At 40.3% G+C, this 27076-nt stretch overlaps 1 protein-coding gene across 1 annotated transcript; it reads right to left on the minus strand.

The window, feature by feature from the left end:
- Positions 1-1746: 1746 nt before the first annotated feature.
- On the minus strand, positions 1747-25965 carry LOC136679470 (protein wntless homolog). Its single transcript, XM_066658000.1, has 12 exons — positions 25733-25965; positions 21132-21407; positions 14466-14590; positions 13499-13660; positions 13044-13180; positions 11013-11181; positions 8507-8604; positions 7622-7685; positions 7340-7483; positions 6878-6961; positions 5224-5377; positions 1747-2883 (listed from the first exon to the last, which is right to left on the minus strand). The coding sequence occupies exons 1-12, from the start codon at positions 25836-25838 to the stop codon at positions 2774-2776; spliced, it is 1629 nt and encodes a 542-aa protein (XP_066514097.1). The 5' UTR covers positions 25839-25965; the 3' UTR covers positions 1747-2773.
- Between the last annotated feature and the right edge of the window lie 1111 nt (positions 25966-27076).

Raw genomic sequence — 27076 nt, forward strand, 5'->3', positions numbered from 1 at the left:
CACCTTTGAGTCGCCAATCCACCTACCAACGTGTGTTTTTGGACTGTGGGAGGAAACCGGAGCACCCGGAGGAAACCCACGCGGACACAAGGAGAAAACACCAACTCCTCAGTGTCACCCGGAGCGGGAATAGAACCCACAACCTCCAGATCCCTGGAGCTGTGTGACTGCGACACTAACCTGCTGCATCACCGTGCCGCCCAACTATTAAATAAAGAAACAAAAATTTGAAAATGGAAAATGATATGAAAAGAAAAACTTGAGAATTATTTTAATTTCAAAAACTCCAAACATAGCAATATGCTAATATCTCTCTCCTACAATATCCTCCCATTAATCAATTTCTAGTGCTGTACAGATCACTCTAAGCCACGTCAACCCTGCCCCGCCCCACTAACATCACTCAGATCACCATCCAATCAAACTGGACCTTTTCAAGGTTGTTTGTATGACATAATACATAAAGATTTCTTACAAGGTTAAGAAATAAAACTCCAAATCTGACATGACAGCTCTGATTTTTGAATGACTATTTCAGGCTTTACAGGCTGACTAGCAGCATCAGAGGTATGCTTTGTTTTAACAGATATTTTTCCTCCTTACTCATCCTTAACAAACACATTTTATATATTTTAGCTTTATTATATGTATATAACAATTCGTAATTTACAGCTTTTAATTTTTATTGATTTTCCCATAGAACATTTTTTATGTTTCTTCTCAAGATAAAATCTATTCACATTTATAGCCATTTAAGGCTCTACCAAACCACAGCAGTGTCTTCTCCTCACACCTGCTCACAGCACACAGTGGGAGAGTGTTCAGGCAGGGACTGGCCCTTTAATGGAAAATAAAAGGCTGATTGTGTCAGAAAAGATGAGTCTGAGGAAGAGAACAGCAGAATACTAACAATGTCTCAGATCATTTACCTTAAACACTGGCCTCAGATCAGACATCTTTAACACAGATTTCAGATCTCATCTTTTCCACATGATCCATCAACAGTGGCAACATGACAAACAAAAGCCCAGGCATTTTGTCCCCTACAGCGTCCACTAGTTCTTCCTGGGATCCCCAGACTTTCCTAAATCTGCCGGGAGATATAATCCCTCTTGCTAGGCCTGGATCTATTCCAGGGCCTCCTCCCAGTTGGTCATGCCTGGTATACCTCCAGTGGGAGGAATCTAAGGTTCATTCTTATCAGATGCCCAAACCACCCTCTACTATCTCCTCTCAGTGTAAAGGAGCGGCGGCTCTACTACAAGCTCCTCTTGGATTTCAGAGCTCTTATTCCATTACACTTGAAAACAGACCTCAGATCAGTCACCTTTAATACAGACCCAAGGTCATTATCCATGAAATACTTACAGCTGATTATCCATTAATCCTGACCCAAGATCAGTCAACTTTAATTCTGAAGTCATCACAAAGTTCATTCACTTTTTATACTGACCTCAGAGCAGAGTCCCTAATCTGATCAAATTTAAATACAGGCAATATATTATTATCCATCCTTCCACTGTGAGAAGTAAACCCAATGCTTAATATGGGTCTAAAAGAATGTGGATGTTCCACGAAGCCTGTAGACACAAAAGAATAACAATTTTTTTAAACAAAATGTACAGCCCTCAGCAACACTCTACAACACTTTGTTTACAAAAGCTCAACACTAATGACAATCAATAATATCATCACTGAGAATGTGTCGGAAATGAACCTATTCAAATAAAAGCCAGATTACGATGTAAAAGGGTCTTTTTATTTAAATTAGCTTAAAAAGCAGGAAAACAAAAAGCCAAAACATATCCATGTGTGACACGACAGTACAATCATTCTGAAAACAACCAAGGTATGTTTAAAGACAGTGATAGTGTAACATGTCCATACAGCTGACAATGAGCACTTAAAATATAAAAAAATATCTAGATTATAACATAATGAGTTTAGTGTCTATAAAACCAAGCCTTGAATAAATCGTCCCAATGCGGAGTGAAAGCAGAAAACAGTGCCGAGTTTAGGCTTGGTTTTAAGGAAGTCAGAAGCAGGAGGGTCAATGCAGATGTGAAGAAATGAATAAAATATCTTTCTAACCTCAGAGTCCGTCTGAAGCTGTGAGAAGTGTCTTATTAAATATTTCATCCCATGATGACCGCTGAAATGATCTGACCAATAAAAACTACAGAACGAAAACGTTTTGTGATTGAGGAAGAAAATACTTTACTCTTTAGAAGAATTTGGTCTTCGTCATCTGAGGATCAGAGGATTTTTCACAATTGTCATAACGTTTAAATTCCACCGCTGTCCACAGGGTGGCGCACTACTCCACCCAAAACCTCTACAGTGCGTGAAGAAGTATTTTGGCGGAAGCCCCATATTTTTGATTGGAGTAACTTCACATGAAGTTCATAGTTATGGCATCTATGTATTATTCCCTGTCCCCGAACCGTGACTGAGTGTACCCAAACTTTCGACCAGCCATGTGTTTATTTAACATTTTGTTGGCCATAATATCAGAAACACCATGTCGCTGAGTACAGGGCGAGACTATAGCACTGCTTTCACAGAGTTCAAAAGCCATGAATCACAACAAGACCACCATTAGTTTCCACAAACCTATACCTCGGTCTATATGGCATGTATGGTGTTTCTGATAAAATGGCCAAACAAGGCCTAACAGACCTGGTGATGTGAGGTGCATTTTGACGTTAAAGGACTCTGGAGAACTTTGGAAAGAATATACAGCTATTATTTGGGTTTTGTTGTGCAAGGGGGGCTACTCCTGAGCCTCTTTGCCGATCATTTTGTAGACTTTTGTGGGTCCGTCCACGTGGGTGATGGTGGTGGTCAGCTGAATGTCCTCGCCACTGTTTCCAACCTGGTCTCCTGCAGTAAAAACAAACAAAAAGACCCGTGAGACAAAATGAGACAAATCCTCTTCACAACCATTCATAGAACATTTGTAGAACTCACAAACTTTGGTGAGTTTTTTTATTTTATCTTATATTTTAATGGGTGAGAGCAGTTTTTGCAAAGGGCATGTAGAAAAAAAATGGGATGTCTCTCAAAATTGATGAAAAATTGAAAACCTTTATTACAGCAAGCAGTAGCAAGATACAAAGATGTACTGTGGATTCAGCGGAGCTGGACTGAACTTTGAGTAATAGAAAAACACAGCAAATATAGATAAAAAATGCTGCTTTCCCCTAAGCTTCTCCTGAAGGATGTGATGTCAACAACCAGTCTTAACATGAAGGTGACAGAGCTCAATTTCCACGTTCCAAGCTCCCTTTGTCTTTGATGGTTGTTGATTACTCAGTAATACAATTCCTTTGATACTGATTAGGTCTTCTGGTCCCACATTGAGAGCTATTTTCCTTTCTGCTTTGCCTGTTCATGTGTTAAATAAGTCAAACGGTCACCCTATCTCTGGGACGTCATACTAGTATGGAACATTTATTATGATATTAATATTGTTGATCGCAGCGAGGTAAGGTGCATTAGACTCCATGCTGTAATTTCTTACACTATATACAGAAATTAATTACTGTTATTCATTAATAAAACTGACAGGGTGTGTTAAGTGAGTGCAGCATGGTGGGGCTGCAGGTTGTGTCGTGCAACACAGGTCCAGGGTCATGGGTTCTACTCTCATCTCCTCAGGTCATTGTCTATGGGGAGTGTGGTGTGTTCTCTTTGTGTTTGCATGGGTTTCCTTCTATCGTCCAAACACATTGGTAGATGGATTGGCTGTGTGACACTGTCCTCTTGTATGAGTGAATGGGTGAGGGTTTTGTGTCCTGTGATGGACTGGTGCCCTGTCCAGTGTGTGTTCCTGCTTTGCACCCAATGATTCCAGGTATGCTCCTGACTAGGATGAAATGCTAAAATACCTAGAAAAAAATTTTTTGATGTTATAATAGAATGGTTAGACATATGAGGATAGCTATGTAGAACATTTATTCATTCATTATCTGTAACCACTTATCCAGTTCAGGGTCATGGTGGGTCCAGAGCCTACCTGGAATCATTGAGCGCAAGGCAAGAATACACCCTGGAGAGGGTGCCATTCGTTTACAGAGCAACACACTCACACCTATGGACACGAGTGGCCAATCCACCTATCAATGTTTGTTTTTGGACCGTGGGAGGAAACCGGAGCACCTGGAGGAAACCCACATGGACAAAGGGAGAACACACCAAAGTTCTCACAGACAGTCACCCGGAGTGGGAATTGAACCCACAACCTCCAGGTCCCTGAAGCTGTGTGACTGCAACACTGCCTGCTGCGCCACCGTGCCGCCCCTTATGTAAAACATAACAACAATAACAATAACAATAATTTCCAACATGGAAATTATTCTTGTCCAATCATGTAACCATAATGTCCAGTCATGCAGCTTTCCATTTATTTAATTTAATTTATTATTTAAAAAAAACAGGAACATCTAAGCTTGACAGTACAATTGATAGATTTCTGGACTTAAACCTAGACACGACACTTTATCTGGAAGCTGCAAATGCTCTGGTGACTCATCTAATGTGTCTATGGCTGAAGGTCACTTTGTTTACTCAATGTCTCTGGGCTCCTTCAGTCTCTGCAGCTTTGATTCAAAAAGGAGAGGTGTAAAGTTTAGAGTCACTACTTGGTCAGGCGAAATGACCAAAGGTAAAGGCAGGAGAAGAAAAGGAAAAAGAAATAAGCTTAAAAGAGTCTGACGTCAGTAAATGGATGGCTTTCATTACGACTGTCCTGGACCAAAGCCTGGTCTCCATTAAAGGTCCTCTATCCAGCCAAAGAGGCCCTACTTCCCTACGAGGGGGGGAGAGAGACAGAGGGGGAGGAGGGGAAAAAAAAAGCTTTTTCCTGGCACCTTGAAAGAGAGAGAGAATATGAGAACATCCTTTAAAACAGGAACTTTAACAACGTCTAACCCCTTGGGATGAGTTGGAGTGGTGTTTGTGATCCAGAGCTAATCATTCCGAGATCATTACCGGAACTCACTAATGTTTATGTTATCAAATTCTCAAAGCAATGCTTCTGAAACCATTATTGCAGCGAAATAGGGAACAAGGTCCGATCGAATACCTTTAACTAGTCTCATTTAGCTACCCTCCATGAAATTAAAGTATGTAAAGAGAAGACATGGTTTGTGAGTAGTGTGTGAGTGAGTAAATAGAGAAGACATGATTGATGTACATGATGTGAACAGTCATAATTCTTACCGCTGGACTGTTCATCTCCATAGCGTTTGTGTGACGGAGCGTACAGAAACATCAGAGCGAACACGTACAGATTCCACATGCCATAAATCCCAGTGAAAAAGGCACTGTTCACCTGCACGGTGTGATCGCCCCAGTGCCAATGACCCTCGTTCACCTGCACGCACACACACACACACACACACACACAGTTGTACAGGTGTGATACAACTACATCATATTATATAGTCACTGCTGGAACAGTATTTTTACACAAACTGAAGGATGAACCTGTGAGAAGAGCCCAAAATATCTTAGAACTTAATGTTTTTATATTTCTTCCACTTGTACAGTTACTAATTTTGATCTAAAAGCTTTTTGTCCAAGTAGTCATTCTTGATGTGAACTGAAAATTGCTTACACATGAAACAAATCTGGATTACAAACCGGATTCCAAAAAAGTTGGGACACTAAACAAATTGTGAATAAAAACTGAATGCAATGATGTGGAGATGGTGAATGTCAATATTTTATTTGTAATAGAACATAGATGACAGATCAAAAGTTTCATCTGAGTAAATGTAACATTTTAAAGGAAAAATATGTTGATTCAAAATTTCACAGTGTCAACAAATCCCAAAAAAGTTGGGACAAGTAGCAATAAGTGGCTGGAAAAAGAAAATTGAGCATATAACGAACAGCTGGAAGACCAATTTACACTAATTAGGTCAATTGACAACATGATTGGGTATAAAAAGCTCCACAAGCACTGGGCCAGGGGTCTTTTAAAATGTGTGGCAAAATGGAAGACTGTTCTGTGGTCAGATGAGTCACGAGTTGAAGTTCTTTATGGAACACTGGGACGCCATGTCATCCGGACAAGGATAACCCAAGTTGTTATCAACGCTCCGTTCAGAAGCCTACATCACTGATGGTATGGGGTTGCATGAGTGCTTGTGGCATGGGCAGCTTGCATGTCTGGAAAGGCACCCCTAATGCAGAGAACTATGTTCAGGTTCTAGAACAACATATGCTCCCATCTAGACGTCATCTCTTTCAGGGAGGACCCTGCATTTTTCAACAAGGTAATGCCAGACCACATTCTGCAGCAATCACAACATCATGGCTACCTAGGAGAAGGATCCAGGTACTGAAATGGCCAGCCTGCAGTCCAGATCTTTCACCTATAGAGAACATTTGGCGCATCATAAAGAGGAAGGTGCGACAAAGAAGGCCCAAGACGATTGAACAGTTAGAGGCCTGTATTAGACATGAATGGAAGAGCATTCCTATTCCTAAACTTGCGGAAGAAGGGGGGGATGCCACACAGTGGTAAAAAATGGCCTTGTCCCAACTTTTTTGGGATTTGTTGACGCCATGACATTTTGAAACATTTTTCCCTTAAAATGATACATTCTCTCAGTTTTTGATTCTCTCAGTCAATTTTTGATCTGTGACTTGTGTTCTATTCTGAATATAATATTAGATGTTGGCACCTCCACATCATTGCATTCAATTTTTATTCACAATTTGTTAGTGTCCCAACTTTTTTGGAATCCAGTTTGTACAATGATTTAAATAATTTAAAAGATCGCTACCAGAAAATGCACCTTTTTTATATCTTGAGCAAACAAACTATTCTATAATAAATCAAATGAACAGTATTCCATATGCAGACCTGGCTGATGATGAAGAAGATGACGGTCATGGCAGCACAGGCCAGAGTGACCAGCATCAGGAACTTGAAACGGAAGATAAGCCCCTAAATGGAGGATTAGAGAAAATGATGAGACAAACAACGTCCAACTCTCAAACTATAAACATTAGGCAAATACTGATTTTGGCCCTTTGAACAGATTTGGTTCCTCTGACTGTAGACAACTGACGTTTTGAAATAATAAAGATTAACGTTGATTAGTCTGGTGCATGTCAAGCAGTGGGGGCTATTAGCATGCAAGTTGCTTCTGTGTGGGTCATTAAAAGACAAGAAACAGCCACAAATCCTGTATATGCGGTTAGTATCAGATTATTTAAAATAAAAATGAATCAAATCAAACACTGAGCACTGTGGACATTACACCTCTAAGCCAAATCCACACAAACTTAAAGCATTATTATCTTTATTCTAGGAGCTGCTTGCCTCGTAATGCAGGCGCCGAGCTTTAGTCATCGCAGGTAACGATGACCTCTTTCCGCTGATGTTCCTGAACACCTGGAACACCATGAAGCACAGGAACAGGAAGTAGAGGCAAGCACAGATTCCAGCCACAATAATGAACGCCATCTGAACAGCTTCAGTCAAAGAAGCCCAACAAAACATTAACAACCATCTCCTATTATTGTGTAGATTGATAACGATGTTAGTTTAGGATAAAACAAACATTATCTCCAAGACTACTACCCCTCCACCAAGAAAGGATACGGCCAGCTCTGTCCCAATATCTGAGGCCCAGATGCTGTAGAAGGGATTGGTTAACTGCACTCCTCTGGAAGAGAGACAGAATAAAACATCTAAACTAGTGATGCACAGAAATGAAAACTGTTGAAGAAGCCAAACCCAAAATTCAATGACAGATCAGCCACAATGACAGATAGCTTCATCACAGAACCGTCAGTTCCACCTTAAATGGTGCAGCAGAAAGATACTGGTCATGCACTATTTAAGGTGGAAATTTCAAAGCTGAGTTCAGTTTTGGGGAGTCTCTGCTCCACTGAGAATGGAATGACAAGGAAGGAAACAAACATCTATAAGCACTACTTGGATATTTTCCCCAGATCATTCAGCCCTAATCTAAATGTGATTTTTGTGATCAGTGTGATCAGTACTGTGATTGTGATTTAAATTGTATTTATTTCTGAATTGTTTTTATATCCAGAAAGGCAAAGAAGATCTGGCTTTTATTTTGAAAGCTGAAACTAGTGTCAGATTTATTTATTTATAAGACATTTAGCAATGTTTCATGTAAACAGAAGTGTCTGGTTGCCTCATAAACAAAATGCTTCCAAATGCAACTTGTTTAGAAATTGCTCTTAATTCAGGCTAAAATGAAAATATCAGCTTTTGTGATTTGAAAATGTTCAATCTACAATCTGGAAATAAACCTGAGGTAAATTAACCTTTCAGCCCTAACTTAGTATTTATTCCTTGTTTGTTTTGTTCAGTGTTCATCTCTTATGACTGAAACTGAAAAAGCTATGTTCACCATTTTAAACAGTAAGCCTCGGTGCATCCCTGCACTCTGAACGCTCGGATTAAAGGCTGGACGTCTGTGTGGCAGGACGGAGAACAGCAGGTGTTTTCTCTCACCTCTCACACATATCGAAGATAAAGAGACAGAAGGAGCCAAAGACGATGGGTCCGACCTGCTTCCAGTACATAGAGAACCTGTTCCTCTCCGTCTGATCCTGGCATAAAAACACAACACAGACAGAAGCAGATAAGCTGATTAATCACAGAGGCTCTGAGCAGTTTTTTTTCAGAGCGGAGGAGACCGTACACCTTTGAAATGTACCGTCTCTTAAACACTGCAGCAGACTGACAACAGTATTCCTAATGGCAGTGGCCTCTTTCAGAATGGTAATGCGCCGTGCCACACCACAAACACTGTGCAGCAATCGTTTAGGGAGCACAACACACATTTACTATAAAACAACAGATACCGTTATCAAGTGACAAGCCTCTACTAAAAAAGCTGATGTAGTATGATATGATGAATGTGTATTAATTCCCAATATGAAATTTGATTTGAGAGTTTTATTTTAAATACCCAAACTTAAGCTTGTCTCAGAGACATCTCCAGAGAAGCCAGATGGAATTTCAGATAACAGAGAGCAGGCTCGTAAACCTCTACAAGGACCCTTTATGACCCCAGGACCCCCAGGGTCAAGAAAAGAATCTTTGCAAAATGCAAAGAGACACACAGACCCCACTTTATTCCATGTCCTCTTACACCTTTTTAAAGACTGTTAACATCTTAAAGACTCAAACATCCCAAAGTTCTTACGTGGAAAACAAGCTGTAAATGGAATTAATTTCAAACAGTTGCGCCCATATAGACGATCAAAATGGGTGGGATTAATTTACACGTGTTTAAAGTCATTTTTGTTTATATGAATGTATGTAGAACCAAGGTAAACACATACTGTGTGTTATTTGGTTAATAATTATGTAGAACCTTAATGATATTAATTTGTGTTAACATCTAATCTTTTATATCGCAAAAGTATGATTCAAAATCTTTGAGATTCATTCAAAGGAGATGGTCTTCAAGCCTTTTGTCTTGTCAAGGGTCATACATTGTATGTGATGTCACTACCAAGGTACAGGAAGCAGCCAATCAGGAGCAAGAGAGGCTCCAATCTTATCCCATCTAAAGTAAAGGCGGGTCTTCTAAACTCTGGTTAAAAATCTGTGGCGCCAAATGACACAGGCTGCTCCTCCTTCTCCGCTCGACTCTTCACTTCAAGGCACCAGACACTTGGGGCGCTTTCTCTTTTAGCCTTTTTCAAGGCTAAAGAGTAAAATGACTTGAGTTTTGAAATGATTCTGAAGGGCATCAGACTCTAAACAGTCTTGGTCCCCTCAAACGCGGTCCAAATAGACAGAAGTTAGATATTAATTCTGTCCATAATAGAGAACTATAGTAAACAGGGCTATAGTTATTGCAGCAAGAATTCAACACCACACCCAGAGCATGAAGGAAAGTATGCCTCCGGACCAGCAACAACGAAAACGGCTGTATGCACCCTCAAAAGAGACCTGCATGGGTGTGTCTCTCTCTCACAAGTCGGCAGATCAATGATGATGGAGAATCCCCACAGAGACCTTCAGAACGCCGTCAGCTCCATCGGCTGTGTCTGAACGGGGAGAGAAAAAGAACGCCTGTGTCTGGAACGCTACAAGGCCCACGCCGGAAAGCACGGCCCGTCAGCGACCTGCTCCCAGCTATCCCGTCCATCGCCATGTCTGAACAGGGAGAGAAAAGGAATGCCCGCAGCTGCAACCTACAAGGCCTGTGTCTGCAATTCTCCAGGAAGTTGTGCCGGAAAGCACCTTCAGCAACATGCTCCCTGTCCATCTCCGGATACGCAAGGTCACATGGTCTCATTCCTTTCATGGCTCAGGTTGGTACTGAAATACTTGCTGGGATAAACTATAGCCTTTCTAGAATTTAGGGTCATTCAAAAAGAATTTCCGTCATATATTAATTTCCCTGTTCCCTCATGTATCGCTGTGATCCATTTCATTATATGAATGTGTAATCAATATTCATTATTCTATTTTACAATTAATAAACTAGTTGTGTGATAAAACCAATCCTTGGTTATTTGTTAGTGTGTGCACCTTTCTTGTACGGAATTTCTAGTTCAGATTCAATTTCAGAGTCAAGAACCCACGGCGGGTCAATGAGCATAATATGTGAAGATGGCTTTCTTGTCCAAGCTAAAATTAAGACAGGTAAGGACACTACATATTTAATGGCTCTCAAACATGGAGATTAGCAGAATGAATTAAATAATTAATTATTAATATCATCAATTATTCTACATCATTGATGTAGTGCTTATGCCACCGCAACGTGCGCATACCATTTCCGCTACACTGAATAATCACTCATTCTTACAGTACAACTTTGCAAAAGTTGCCAAATAATATACATTTACTACATTTAAAATGCCATCATTCACCAGAAATCACGCATGAACCTCATTCTATTTAAGTAAATGTTAACTAATCATAAGGTTAATTATAAAATAAGGGTAATTTACTTAGAAAGTTATGCCTCCAAAAAGCATGGACTATTTTTATTTACCATTAGATGTTCTCCACAGAAGATGATCCAGAAAGAAAGTAGCATGGCGTAGAAGATTCCCTGACGAATATCTCCAAACAGCAGCATCCAGGTCCACTCAAACCCCACAGAGAACCACTCCACCGGGATGTTGATGAAGGTCATGGAGATTCCCAGAGCAAAGATAACCCTGTTACAGGTCAAAACCCCACAATATACTGCTTTAGTACTTACAAACAAAACCTAGTTTTGTTTTTTTTAATTTAAAAAGTGCATTTAAAGAACTTCAGTGGTGTATGCTACAGTTTATTAATAAAATAAATAAAAATAAACAAATATAAAACCTGATAAAAATACTTAAATTCAAATTCTCACAGCAATGCTCTTGAAAGAGTTTATAAAGCTGTAAAACAACACTTCAATAATCAACAACAGATGATTATTTCAGAAGATATTTTGGATGAGCTGATGCCCACGAACGGCTTTTAGTGTAGAACAGGACTTAACACTTTTTGACCATTGCAGAGCTTGGCCCCACACATACATTCCTAGCATTCCAGCAGTGTTCTGTCTTCCCCACTCTTGCCCTCTCTCCTGCCTTTCTCTCTTGCTTTAGATTTGTCATCATCCCCTCCACCACTTACTCTTTGATCTTGTTTCAACATGTGTACATGATGGTAAAGTAGGACTGGTCCTTTCATTTGCTGAACTGAATGTGTGCGCGCCTAATCATTACCAAATTCATTAATAACATGTCCAAATGTTTACAGACACCCCCCCCCCCTTACAAAGTGTCAATTTTCAAATTGACTCTAGTGCATGTGTTCATGTACTAAACTGAAATCAAGAAGGAAGATATATAAAACACTGTAGGGTTGTGGCTGGTGTAATTTGGCTCTGGTTCTGTTTTCTAAAGGCCTGGCCTACGTAGGCACCACTGAAGCGGGGCAATCTTTTGGCACCGTTCCCACAATAAGTAAACCAGCAGGGGGCTGACACTACTCCTGCTCGAGCTTCTCCTGGAGATGTAAAAAGTGTCATGATTTCCATCTCCAACCCCCTGAGGAACAGCAAGCAAGTAATTTCGGCAAAGCTTTTACGGCATGAAAAAATAATCGCTTTCCCTGAGAACAGCATTCTCTAAAACTGGCTGAGAGCTTCCAGCCACCAGGGAACTGAGGAATTGAGTTTGGATGCTGTGGAAGTGATGCTGTTGAAGCAGAGAGAGGAAGAACGAGAGCAGAAAGGGACAGTTTCTGAATTTGGGAGATATATTATTATTATTTGTTTTTTTTTTTTTTTGCCTTTTGTCTTTTTAAAATGGTCCTGATGCTGGTCCTCTCCTTACAAAGACATTCAGAAGCTTCACTTCAAGTAAGTATCAAAACCAGTAGATCCTAAGAGCATTCAGGTCCATGAAGTAAATGTGAAATGTGCTTTTAATATAACTGCACATCAGTACAACAAATATTTAGATTCCATATTTAATCCACTTAAAGAATGTTCACCCACACACACTTGGACCAGTGGCCAGACATCACAGCAACAAAGGAGAAAAAGTGCTGTTCCTCTACTTCTACAGACCCTTTTTTTTGGTCCAGGGGTCGAACTGGAGACCTTCAGTCCCCAGTCCCACTTTAACTGTTAGAACATGGCTGCCCCTTAACCATTTCAGACAGAAATACAGCAGCTCAACACGCTTGGAGGAGAATACTGTGTTAGGCAGATAGGCCAAAGCTACAGCGTATATCATTCCTGTCAGAACAAGGTCTCCAAATAAAAAGCAGAGCACTGCTTCACTATTGTTTTTCTCCACAAAGATCCAGGAAAACTGACAATAGAAAAATGAACAAACTGCATTTGAAGAACTATAATAAAACACATTTCATAGGTTCACAGTTGAAGGATAATCCTTCTCTCTCCCCACAAACCCAAGTTGAGTGGATTTCACATCCACATAAAAATCAGGTGCCCATGCTGAAGTGCTGTATGGTGCATGTCTAGTGAGATATCCCCGAGAGGAGGGGGGAAGAAAAAAACAAACAAACATACTTTTCCAGCAGAACTGGAGGTCTGGACATCATGGTGATCCTCCTCCAATACCAGATCATGATGATGAGGATGCTGGGGGTGAGGAAGGTCTTCATGGCAAACCAAACCTTTGTGAAACCACCGTTCTGATGGATGCCCTGGAAAAGAAGAAGGAAAACAGACTTAATTTAAGATGCTACATCAGTGAGAGTCCAATGAATATCCAGCTGGAGAGCGGGACAATCTTACTCATCCAGTTAATGCTTACAAAAGCACATATATGTGCTGAGAGTTAAGAGTAACAGGTTAAAGGGGAATAAGCTCACATGTCCACAGTCTGGTCAACTTGACCTTACTAAGCATTTGAATTAGACACAAAAGTAAATAATATTTAATTTTTGTGGTTTTTTTGGATAAATAAAAAGTGTATGTCAGCATGCCCACCATGAAATGGACAGAACAGATGCTGTACTCACCACCAGGTGAATATCCTTGATTTCTCCAATTCCCACGTTCACTTTCTTGCGCTCATTCACAGGCAGGCGGATGTTGAGGAGGTAATACTTGTGGAACACGCAGCCAATCTCCATGAAGGGCAAGACGTCACATTCGTAATATCTGCCCTCATTCTCAGTGGACTGAAAAAAATATATACACACCAAAAATGTTGGGAATGTTGTTAATTATAATTAACAAAAATAATTTAAATCCTATATTTAATTGAAAATATTACGAAGACTGAAAACTGAAAAACTTATATATATATATATATATATATTTATTAATGATGCCTGCAATGCATTCTGTTAAAAGTTTGGGAACTGAGAAGACCAAATGCTGTAGCTGTGAATATAAAATGTTCTCGGATTCAGGTTTGTTACACGATATCAGCTGTTCCAACAGCTCAGGGTCTCATGCGGCAAATGTTTTCAAATGGGTCTGGGCTAGTTTATCAACTTCCTTATACTATGAAGTTTGCTGTTGTAATCCATGCAGACAGTGGTTGTGGGAAGTGTTTCTGAGGTTACGCAGTGATTTCCACTACAGTTTCATGTCTGAGTTTAATGAAGTGCCACCTGAGGGCCAGAGAGCTACAAACCAGATCCATAAGAAGTATCGCACCACACCAAATATAAAAAGTGCTTGCTTTACTGTGTATAACATGTCTATTAATCCACTGTGTAAGTCATTCCTTTAGCCACATGTGCATTTTGTGTGTAGCATTAATTACATTCTATTAATTAATTAAATTCTAGTGAGCTGAGAGATTTCAGAGAATCATGTCCTTAAAATATTTTAATCTAATCCCTAGTATGAATAGAAAAAAGAGAGGGCAAAAAAAAAAAAGTATACAGTGTAGTAGTATGGTGTGTGTGAGATAATGTGTGTGAAAGTACGAGAGAATGTGTGTTTAGACCCTTAGTTTGGCACTAATGTATTTACCTTGATGGTGGTGAGGTTGCAGCTGAGTTTTCGCTGTTCCACAGAGTGCGCCATCTCCGTCCACTCACTCAGACTGTTGTCTCTGTACGCCAGCCCAACATCTATAGTGACTATTGCTCCGTCGTCTACCCACAAAAACAGCAAGCCTGGTGTCAGTCACTACTCTTTAATCAGAGACAGATATTACAAGAACTGCATAGCCTATACATAATTATACTCACTACACATCAGCTATTATGTAGAGAGAGGAGATGAGATGGAGCTGCTGTCTATTTTTATAGGTGATGATACCAAAGAGGCCAGACGGCATTATTTTTTCAGTACAATAACCCTGTGACTGCACACAAGCACTGCGATCCACAGGGACAGTGCCCCCATTGACCCAAGCAACACCACCTCCAGCAGCCAACCAAGTTTATTTTCTTTTTAAAGAGGTCTACCATTCAAGCACTGCATAGCAATAGATGATTTACTGATGTTCAGATGCTATGGCTGTTGCCAAATATGAGCCGCACCACAGTACTGGGCTCTGGAGCAGTACTACTACTACTTTGGAGGATTAAATCACCACTCTAACCAATCCCTAATGTCAGAACCTGACCTCAAGGAGAGTAACAGAAGCTAAACGTTCCAACTGTAAAAATGGAGGTTCCGATGAAAGTCACTGGAGCTGTTTCTTTAACATTTCAGTAATAAAATCAAACGCTGATGACTGATGTACAGCTGAGGCCTTCAGAGAAAAGGCCACAGAAGAACCAGTGAAAGAACTCATTCAGGATGGATCAAGATCAGCGGGTTATCACTCTTCAACTGCGTTCTCTGTGTATGAGCAAATGAATTCATCTGGAGGTCACTTCATCAACAAACACCTCACAACATAGACTTTATTTGACACACACAAGATATTCCATCCATCTAACCATCTCCTCAACACCACCCACTGGCTACATCTCCCTAATCACCATATTACCAAGCTAAAATGGTGATACCATAATTTTCTTCTGGAAAAGTGAAGCTTCACCACTCCTTTTCAAACTGAACATCACTGGAGCTCAACACACTTGGAGGAGAACATTAATCGCCCAATTCTCATACTGAATATTGAGGAGACGGAGGACCCTCCAACTCACCTTAAGAGAGCTAGGACAATTAAATGCTTTGAGACAAACTTCTTCGCAGTTCTAGAAAAACAAAAATGACATAGTGCAGTTTCTGCAGTGCCCTGTGAAGGACTGGCGCCCCATCCAGGGTGTATTCCTGCCTTGCGCCCAATGATTCCAGGTAGGCTCTGGACCACCGCGACCCTGAATTGGATAAGCGGTTACAGATAATGAATGAATGAGTTTCTGCAGTGATGAGCCCGGGTTAGTAGAAACAGAAGGTAAAAATACTACCTAGTGCCACTTTAACAGAGGAATGGCGGCTGCCAGAGTTCTGAGAGTATGGTACAGACTGTGGAGATGCAGAGAAGATGCTGAGAAAAAACTGAAGCGCTGACACCCAGGAGTTGGGTTTAGATCACATTGCAGGTTCTCTGTGCTCCTTCTCCTTCTGAAGAGGCTCTTGTTCTGTTATGAAACAAGCTGAAGAGCTCAGGCACTAATACTACAGCTCACCCTGGAGTGAAGAGGAAAAATGGGCGAGCAAGAGCGAGAGACAGTCTAAGAATGAAGGGATGCTATCCTTTTACTCCCTTACTCTGTTTCCTCTTCCCTACATACCCCACAAACATCTTCAGTAAGTGCCCCTCACTCTTACCCACTACCCGTTTCTCTTTCCCTACCTCTTTTATGTCTGTCTCTCTGTCTGGAACTCTCCCTGCCTGTCTGACTTTTCTCACCTCCCAGCCAATTCTCCCACACACACACACACACACACAGTGTGTAGCCTGTCTCTCGCTCCTCAGTTTCTTACTCTCTGTCTCTCTCCCTCTCCAGCCTCTCGCTCTCTCTCTGTGAATGTCAGCTTAATGCAGATAAACATTCCCCTGAACCCAGCAGCCGTCACCGCGGAGACTAAGCCCGTTCAGCAGCACTGTGCTATTGCTGGAGGAGCGCCAGACTGTGTGTGTGTGTGTGTGTTTGGGGGTGGCAAATACTGGAGGCATTTGAATTTTGGGGGCATCCTCAGCAGGACAAGTTTTAGAATTATCCAAACCACAAAACATAACGGGGTGGCAAAACATTTTCATCAATAATTATGGGGCTATTTTAGGCATTTTGGTAGAATTCATTAAAATGTCCCATTCAAGACACCAAAGTAAGTAATGCAGTCAAAACACTGGCTCAATCATTGAAAACCTATTACCAGGGGACTGCTGGATAACAAAATAGATGATGTCTCTGTAATTTCAGATGGGGGCACCTAAAAAAAAACAACTGGGTAGGATGGCTTCCTCTCTGCTCAATCACTGCCCAATGTGCTGGTTAGTAAGGGCATCTGTTGATGAAGTGAAAGATCCGGGCAGTTTGCATTCTCCTCAAATGCACTTAACAGTTCAGTGGTGTTGTATCAGCATCTGTCTGAAAAGAAGCATGTCTCTCCAGGTCTTTTGTGTGTGTGTGTGTGTGGTGAGTGAGAGAGAGAGACTGGATGGAAAAAGATGGAATTGGAGATCAATTATAATTGGAGAGAACTGTTAACAAAATCTGGCATAGTGAAATAAGTCATATGGCTCCAATTTTGTCATTTAATTTTTGCCAGACTGCCTACCGGGCCAGCCTAGAAGAGACATTTTCGCTTACTGACTCCTAATGTTGAATTGCGTATGCTCAGGAACTGTTATTTCAGCCATATTTCGCATTCCATTTTGTGAACTAAATTTGGAGCCATTTAGCACATTTCCACCGACATAAACTGGTTCACGAACCAGAAAATTTGTTCCCAGATGGAACCAAAGAACAGTAGGTTCTTCAGCAGGAACCCTGGCTGAATAATAGGAAATAAGATAGAGACACACTCTGTTTGTGTGTGTTTCTGGGGCTGTGTTTGGCACGACACCATGCACGTTGGCCAGAGCCACGACTCAGCATTTGTTAGTTTACAAGCTCAACAGGATGGCTCAGAACTCTACAACATTAACACACATATTATATCTCAGAGAGAGGAGAACTGCTGGATTTTTCTCATTACATGTGTGCGTGTGTGTGTGTGTTTTGCCTAAAATATTGTAATGGGGAGGTTTTGGGAGACATTTTGTGGCATTAGTGTGTTTATAAAACCCCATATAGCTACGCACAGCCACCTTAAACTTCACATGCTTTAACCTATTACATTGAATAAATAAGTCATTTTAATCCTTAAAAATCAACGAAATGTCCTTGTTCTTCTTTGATCTTTGGTGGTAGGTCATCTAGTATTTATTTGAAAACAAGAAAAACATTAATGCCATTGTTATAGATTATGAGCAAAACTTTGTGCTCTTTTTTCATTTCTGCATTTATTAGGTCCTGCCCTCCATATTTTACAACACAATCACATAGTAAACACCACAAAGACACTGATATGAAGCACCAAAGCTTCTCCAGACTTTCCAATGACAAGAGTATGTATTTAGGGCTTCTTGTTTTTTAAATGCCAGAAACACATCTGTGTTTCTCTTAGTTTTTATATCAATACTACCAGCATATTACACTAAAATATCAGCCTTTTGATTATGATCGGACAAATAGAAAAATCAGCAAACAATGACTCAACATAAATCAAGTCTGTGCCACATGTGGAAGTAAAAATCATTTTCCCTTCACCTTTAAAGCCACCATTTTAGAGATAAGTTTTTTTTCCAGAAATGACAAACCAGCCGAGCACATCAACACTCCAAAACAGAACAGGATTTGGAGTTTGGAAAGACTTTGTCACGCTTAGATCTTGTACTCTGTAATTTAACCCTAAGAATCAAAGTCAGTCCCAGATCTGTGACCAGACAAGAGAAGACAAGCTCAGACATGGCAACAGAGCTGCTCACTGCCACAGCACGACCAGGTACAGAGAGGGAAATGTTTTAGAGCCAATACGATAGACTTAATTAACTAAATGAGAACCACAAGTTGTTTGCAAATGTTCAAATGTTGTGATCAAAAGGCATGACCGAATTTAACGTATTGGACCAGAAATGAAACACATTTTTCAAACTGTTCACATTTTATTTTAAAATGTCTTCTCCATTCAGCAGAAAAACTGAATTTGTGCACTATGAATGTGCATTCTCTATAGCGGACGTTTACACGCTTCTGATCAGAAAACCAACAAAAGCTGGCTTTCACATAAAATATTTTTGCATTTTGCACATAACTGGATTGGCAACTCCAGAACTGGATTCAATCCATCTCGAAAAACTTAATACAACCAAAACCAGGTCTATTTTCTAAACAAAAAAAAAGCAGCCCGTTCCAACAAAGGTTTGATAACAAGATGTAGACAAACATCCCAGCTCTGCAGTCTGCTCTCAGCTCCGGCAAATGTGAAAATCAAATTAATCTTTTATTTCTTGTCAACCTGGAGCCCAATTAACCCAAATACAGGAGGAAGGGTGTCAACACAGGCGGAGGATTCTGGCAGAAGATCAGAGGTCTTCATCCCCAATGACTGATTCTCTCTCTCACACACACACACACACACACAGTAAACATCCACATCTGGAAGAGAGGGACTTCAGGGAAAAGAATGACGCAGCATCCAACCGCAAGCAAACTCGTACACTCCTAAATACAGCCAACTACTCAGAGCTTGTAAAGCTTGAGCTGAATATCTCTAGGAACAATAAAGTCATGTGCAAATGTTTGTGCACCCCTGTATCAAAATGTGTCATTTGTAGTGAGTGGATTTTTTTTCCTTTTCTTCATTTTCTTAAGATTAATTTCATTCCAGTGTCTTAAAATACCAGGGCTATAACAACGCATTGTGACATGATGCATTGCAATGCAAAATATAACAAGAACACTATCTCAACACGTGCATTGTGTTTATTACAGTCCTTTAATTCAGTTGCACTGTTTAAATGCCAGATTTCAATCGTAATGAAAAGCTCAGACCCAATGCCAGAGAGGAAGGAAGGCCTCAAAGGCCAAAATGTCTTTACTGAGTGCTTTTTTAACATTGCTTTCCCCATTCAAGATGCATGGTGTTTTAATCTCAAAGGATGAGGCCATTTGTTTTTTTTGGTTGTCGATAACAATGAATTTCAGCGTTTAGTCCACATTGGCAAACTAGGAGAAGTAGAGAAATAAATTACACAGTATATTGCTTTATAGAGATTGTATGATACCCAGCAGCCTTGCATTTGTTGCATGTTACTGCTGTTACTTAGAAAATCACCAAAACCTCTTTTATCTAGAGGTGGTCAATTTTGGCATAAAGCTTTAACGACAACGCCACAAACAACATTTTCCACTCCTGCCTTTCTCAGAGCTCGAGCTCCTGATACCACTCACTGACCCAAAGTGTTCCAGCCCACAATGACTCTTCATTAGTGCAGTGTCGTGTCTGTTACCCGTCCTTTCAGACTGCAGCTCTGAGCCGAGGACCTGGACAGAGGTCAGTCAGGGGCTAGGGTTTCTTGGTTAGCCGACTAACTTTAAGCTTAGTGTGATCTAAACTTGGCTTTTCAGTCTGAGCCAGATACATCACCATGGCCACATCAAACCCTGCTGCTGGTTTAGTTTGGGACCTGTGATTACAGACAAACATTTGGTTTGTGTCTAATATCTAGGGCTGTCTGTGTTTTTAAATATTCTACAGAGCCTGACGTTTGCTGGCACTGCCTCATCTAACATTTCTTGCCCCTAACCAAAATTCCTGGAGCTCAATGAGACAGAATACAATCTGATCTACTGCAAAGTGGCTAGAGATCTCTGGGCCTGAGCCCTGCAATACCATTATACAGCATCCTGCCTGACCATCTTTAGCATTCCTTATACACCAATAGTAAGCAAAGCAAAGAAACAAAGCAATTCATCCAGACCGAAGAAATGCAGTCCCTATTGATATGATCCGGTTGTGAGTCTCTGCTTTGGAGATATTTATACACCCGCCAAAAAAAAACTGAGGCGTTGTGTCTAGACCCTTGCTGAGTGCCCTCAAGCCGAAAAGGCAGATCCATCATTGTTAGTCCTCTCTCAGTGTGAGAGAAACACAATCTGTTTGGCCAAGGGAAAAGAAACATTCCTCTGGGTACTCAGGCATTTCTTCAATAATCCTTCAAGACAGAGGATCAGACATGTTCTGTTGTCCATTTCAAAGGTAATAATCATTGTTAACCTCAGATAAAGAAATGCACATTCATTCATCTTAGAGATAAAAAAAAGATGACTTTATACATCAGTATAGTTTTAAATCTTAGGAGTTTTTAAAAAGAGAATATTAGAGTTGTGTCTGCTGATGGTGCCCCTGACTGGTGATGGCCCTATCACTGGGAGAATCAGAATCACATTATTGGTCACTGTGCTTGCACACAGAGGAATTTGTTCTCCGCATTTAACCCAATCCGTACAGTGAAATACACATATTAGTAAACACACACTAGGGGGCGGTAAGCCCTACCCACAGCACCCGGGGGGCAGTTAGGTGCCTTGCTCAAGGGCACTTCAGTCACGCCCTGCTGGCTCTGTGGATCGACCTGGCAACCTTCTGTTTACAGCCCTGGACACAGACAAAGCTGAATACACTCACCGATCTGGTTGTGCATTTTGAAGGCGATGTCAAACTGCAGGACAACCAGTATGAACTGGAACCAGGAGCTCATCTCTTGGTTGGACATGGGAATGTGAACAGCGAAAACAATGTTATTGGCCTCAATCCTCTTTATCATGGCCTCCTCAAAGTCTCTGATTTTTTCACACTGGTTCGGACCCCAGGGCATAAACCACTTCTTCCCCTCGTGGTGACCTTTCATGTTGTCCACACACTTTGTGGCCATGTAGTGGACGGCTGTGGTGGGGCTTGGAGCTGGAGACACAAAGAAACAAAAACGAACATCAAAATTACAAATACTACAAATGCAAGCTCCAATCTGATCATGTAGAAAAGGTCCTGAAGCTAATGGCAGCTATAAAGCAAACGCCAACACACCAGGGAAATCAATGCAATAAATATAGCTATTTCTACAAATGTATTTTAAAACATGTAAGTATACATAAATATATTTGCCATTTAAAAATAAATAATACAAAAACACATCTCTCTAAAACTAAAATTTACAGGAAGAGGGGAAAAATACATTTAAAATTTCAATGGAAGTAAATATACAAAGATTTTATACCAAGTAATTTGGAGCATTTCTATTGGTCCATTTATTATTAAATTTACACAATGTGAAATTTGTTTAAAACTAAAAATTGTGTCTCAATTAAAAATAAATAAATAAATACATCACCTAATATTCTCAAAATCACACCTGTAAGACTTTTCTTTCTCAGAAAGCACAATGTCATTAACTTTAGAGCAACATTAAATATTACATATTCCCTTATGTTATGTTAGACCTGAATCTATACCATTGACTAAATTCAGACCACCTGAGCTAACGGTACATTTTACAGAGAGATTGCTCTCAATCCTGGGAGACGTTATGTCCCATCAGAAGATAGGGAGTCATTAGCAGCATAAAGCAAGGCTCATTGTCTTTTGGTCTTCGGGATCCTGGCCACTGAGGTGTGAAAAGCTGGTTAATAGAACTCTACCTTCTTCACCAGTGACACCTGAAGTCTATAAAGCAGCAGGAAGCTGGGGACATAGGAAGCGTTTATGTGCCAGAGGCTCAAATGTGATAATCAAAGCAGCCCAGAGGAAACGTTCCATTCAAAATTCAGGAAGTCTTATTACAGGACGTCAATATCCTTCTCGACCCACAGGGGACTCAAAGCCCCACTTACATAAGGGGAACACTGAGTACAGTGGGTTTAAGGAGGATGCCACCAACCCGTGTCTTTATAATTTAAATGGTCAAGATGTACACAGTCAGGTAGAGAGTGGGTTTGGTTTGGTGTGAAATGCTCTGTGCTGCAAAACAGAGAGAATCAGGATTGTTGACAGTGGTGGTGAATGGACGCTAAAAGCTCTTCTCAGCTATTATTTTGTGAAAGATACTATTGATGTTTTACCTAATATAGAATATTTTTAGCCTAAACATTTGCACGTTTTATTTACTTCTGGTGTCTAATTATATGTTTAAACCTTTATGCTTCCTCCATTTTTCCCTTTAGGCAAAAATCCAAAATGGCATCAAAAAGCTGCATATTTTAAGTAGTGCTTCCCTTATTTTTGAAAATAGCCCAAGACCGTTTCCAACAAACATCTGAAACCTACTAAGACAAATTAAATCAGCAATACTGGACCCCTCGGAGCTGGTGTATTCACTGACCCTCAATCCTGGGAGCAAACACTCTCCAGAGTCTCCACCCTGAAGTGTCCGAAATAATAGAAGGCTTTCGGCCCACTGACCTCATGCCGTGTCCAAGTTGTCCAATAACAGAGGGAGCGGCGAGCCTTTCTACTCAATTACCCAGACTGCCCCTGGCCACCGACCAAACACAAAGGAATCCCGCTTCATTAAATCAATCTCAGGCAAACAAGCCAATTTATCAGCCACCATCCAGCTTTCTGTGGGGACTGGGGGCTACTTTCTTCCTTCACAAAAGGACTCAGGACTTAACCGCCTCTGATTTTTATATTCTAACTTTGCAGAAATCAATCCTGGAAATATAAACAACGTAATTTAGTGTAGATATAAAATGAAGCACTCTGGTGCTAAAAGGAAACAGGGATCTGGATGTCTACAATAAATATATAGCATTTTATTCCTTGTCCACAATCACCAGTGACTTAACTCCTGATTTCTGTGGTCAATACTAGTCTCAATATTATCATTAAAAAAAAAAAAAAAAACAACATAACATGCCGTGTTTGTAGACACTCCCTGTGAAGTCACTTCAGACGCCTGGTTCCCATCACCATCAGTGTGAGCAATTCTGACTTTCTGAATTTCTCAAGAACAAAGCATTCAACATCTAAACACTCTCTTTATCTTTGCTTAAAATGTGAAATATTCTCCCCTTTTCCACAAAAGAACACAGTTCTGGGTCTTAACGAAACCTCTGGGATATACTTTGGTCAAAACCCAACAGCAGCGTTCTACCCTTGTCTAAACAGCCTCTTCAGAACGGCTGCTTTCAGTGCCTGTTCCTTTAAAATGATAATGAGCCGCTTTTCACCCCGACCCAAGCACACAGCAGTGAGATTTTTAGCCATTTTTGCTTGATTCTCTTTCTTCTCTCTTCTTATTTCTTCACACTCGTTGTGTCTGTTTTGCTGTGTTTAACCTTGTTTTTGCACTCTCACAAACATGTGTACAGCGCTGTGATTGTACAGACTCAGACGAGGGGGCAGGGCAATTCTTAAGTCTCTGAAATTGATGTCAGAAGTGAAGGAGAATCTGAATCTGCCCATGTTTTCTGACATAGGAAGCACACAGAAAACTGACTGGGTGGTCTTGTTTCACAGTGTGTGGGTTGGTAAAGACTGCAGGTACTCAAACAACCCTTCAAAATGCATTGAACTAGTGATATATATTTTTCATTATATAATATAATTTCATAATGTCCCTTTCCAATCTTAATAATATATTAATTAAAGAACAATTTTAAATAGGTAGGAATTCCTCTTAGAAATTCCGCATCAACAGCCAACATGGAGACACACTTGCATTCAATAACTGAGAATTTTGTGGGAAAGGAATAATGAGGACATTTAAGATCCTCCGGTGCAAAGAAAATCCAAAACATGGAGTTGATATCTGTGCATGAGTACAGCCACAGGCAAGAGAGAATTCAGACACCTCACAAACCTCCAGAACAAAACTAATGAGGAGTGTAGGAACCTTAGCCAGAGATCTGAGAGGAGAAGAGATCCAAAAACATGCCTGGAGGGGCACAGGAGGGAAAAAGCAGGAGAAGAATGGGAGGGGGGGGGGCACTTTTGTCTACCAGAGGTGTGATCAGACTGAAGCTGCTGAAATCCATTTAACCATTTAGTTGCTAAAACCTAAACAACCTAACAGGATAAAACAGGTAACATTTTTTTCCTCTGAGTGTGAGAACTGGACGGACTGTTTTAAAAAATAAATAAATAAATAATTCGATATTATACAAAGCTCAAGTACACACTTTTTCAGAACTCAGAGATTCAGATAGAGCATGTCAGCACTGTTCATACCACCCTTGTCACTTTTCCTGTTCAGTGATTTGGAGATACAAGGTTTTGTTCTTACAATGTGTGCTAGTAATTAGTAACACGCCCGTTATAATGGAAACAGCTGATTAACTGTAAAAATAGAAAAAGATAAAGAGCACATATCATGGAAAACATTACTGGGGTGGGTGGAAAATTCACAGAGACAGCACTGCACACAAAATCAGAGCCAGTCTGTTAAAGCTTTAAAGAATCTGTATCCTGCTATTTTCTGATCCTTTTTCCTCCTAAGGTCCACTTACAACATTTGAAACGCTGCTGAATTAATTAAATGTAGTAATTATTCGGTACTACTTTAAAAAGCTTATGATCTACATTTTGTTATCATCTGCATTTTATCCTGTTCCTTGAGGTCCATTATTTATTGTGGTGTAGTTGTAAGTATCAACAATTCTCTGGAAGTAGGAATGCAGTGACTGTGCCTTTAAGATATGTACATGACCTTTGTTCAGTGGTCTATATTTTGACTCATTTCAAGTAGTCCACACTCCTAATAACTTCAAACTTGAGGTGGGTACTTAAACACTGCAGGCTGATATACAAATTTGCTGGTTTTGTGACATCACAAAATCACTACATTCTAAACTGGGTTTTTTCCAGCTTAGATCATATCTATGGTTTTTAATAATGTTTTAGTAAAGTATGTATATTACAAATACTTATTTGTTTAAAAGAAAACAACAAGGTAATTTCAATTTTACGATATATATCCTATAAAATTAAGTTAACAAAGAGGTTTGTAACTTTGTCTAGGCTGAGCTTGGCTTCTCGTTGGAATGTTTCGCGCCACCTTAAATGGCGTTAGAAACACTGATTTAAGGTGGACCGGAAAATTCCAAAAAGGAGGCAACTTCAGCCTCGTCTAACTTTTGTTCTGTATAATTCTTCGAGCTATGTGAACTCCAAGTCGTGTTTAAACGCGAACATCGTTGTAAATAAAGACCAAGACACATTAGAAAGCAGGAATGAAGGCGTTTACAGCGAACAAAAGGTCCCAAAAATAGCCCAACAACACAACTACTCACCAATCAGCCCTCCGACCATAAAGGATAACGCCTGGAACAAAAGCAAAATAACTCCAACTATCACCAACTTTTTGGTGCTCATGTTCTCTATGATCGCCCCGGCCATGTTCCCTCGAGTAAAGCCGCCGTTTCTAGTCGGGAACAGGAGAGGAAAAGTTAAAGGACAGAGGAGGGGAAAGACAAGTGGCTGCACTCAGGTAGAGGAGAGGAGTGAAGCAGCCAAAGCTTTTTCCTTTCATTAAATCTGAGCCTAAAGGGGGAGGGACTGTGTTATATCATTTCTGCTGGTCTTTCAGAGCTACAATAATGTAAATTAACAATTCTATAAGGTTTAGAACTGCTCAGAATTCAGAGACCTTCAACCATTTATTTAATTTTGAGTGAAAGTTAAGTAAAAGGGCAATTCTGCCGTGGATGCCGAGGAGAGAGAGCACTTTTAGGCAGATTCCCACATTTGGGGAATTTGCAAAGGTCTAATCACTGACTCACAAACTTCATAATAGTGTTGCCCCTGCAACCACTAATGTTCTTTACAGCAGACTCACTTTCAATGTTTCCAAGAAACCAACAGTGTCATTTTTACATCTCCACACTTCAGTGTTACAAGTTGATTACCTTTTATGTAAGATAATCCCAGCATATTCAGTCATGTTTAGGTGGGTGTTCCATTAAAAAGGATTTCTTTTAAAAGCAGTTTAACCAGATTGCTTAAGCTCAAAATCACGCTTGTTCAATAGAACAAGAAATTCCTATTCGACAGTTCTCAAATCTGGGCTTAATTTATTTCTCTAAGAGAACCCTGCTTAGTTGTGTACACACCCTGTTCTGGTCTTCAGATTGACTAACGTTATTCAAAAAGACACACACCTTCTTTATTCAGTTTCTTCTTTTGTGTCAGTGTCCACAGAGCAGACATCTCTTTTCTCAAGCTCCACATCCTTTCAGCCCCACAATGATGAGCTGTTCTTCTCACAATGGCAGGACAGAACAAACAGCCCATAGCTGGGGATGTGTGCAGATCTGAAGTCAAAGTGAAGACTGATGTCCTCCCCTGTCTCAAAGCCTCAAGTACTGTTTATCTGATGGGGACAGCTTTAGTAAAGACACAAGGTCCTGCACAGATGTTAGGAGTCTTATTTTCCAAAAAACGCTTTATTAAGATTCATCTGGATTATGGATTAATATATAATCTACTCAGACATATTTGCAGAATCATTTCTAAATTGTACATCCTCTGTAAGCTAAATCAGTTTAAGCTGGTCTCTGACTACTGCACATTATACTGTTAATTTAAACATCAATGTGATGCGATGACAATACTTTGTAAGCTCTGTAAATGATTTT

Source organism: Hoplias malabaricus, chromosome Y (assembly GCF_029633855.1).
Source record: "Hoplias malabaricus isolate fHopMal1 chromosome Y, fHopMal1.hap1, whole genome shotgun sequence".
In the NCBI taxonomy this organism is placed as follows: Eukaryota; Metazoa; Chordata; class Actinopteri; order Characiformes; family Erythrinidae; genus Hoplias; species Hoplias malabaricus.

Bases quoted from the DNA above. Each gene is read 5' to 3' on its own strand.
- LOC136679470 (XM_066658000.1), bottom strand. From the start codon at position 25,838: ATGGCCGGGGCGATCATAGAGAACATGAGCACCAAAAAGTTGGTGATA. The intron at 11,182-13,043 runs GTATGTTTGTTT...GACCTGTAACAG, and splicing joins CCTCCAGTTCTGCTGGAAAA to GGTTATCTTTGCTCTGGGAA. The intron at 2,884-5,223 runs GTAAGAATTATG...TTTTTACTGCAG, and splicing joins TGGAGATGAACAGTCCAGCG to GAGACCAGGTTGGAAACAGT.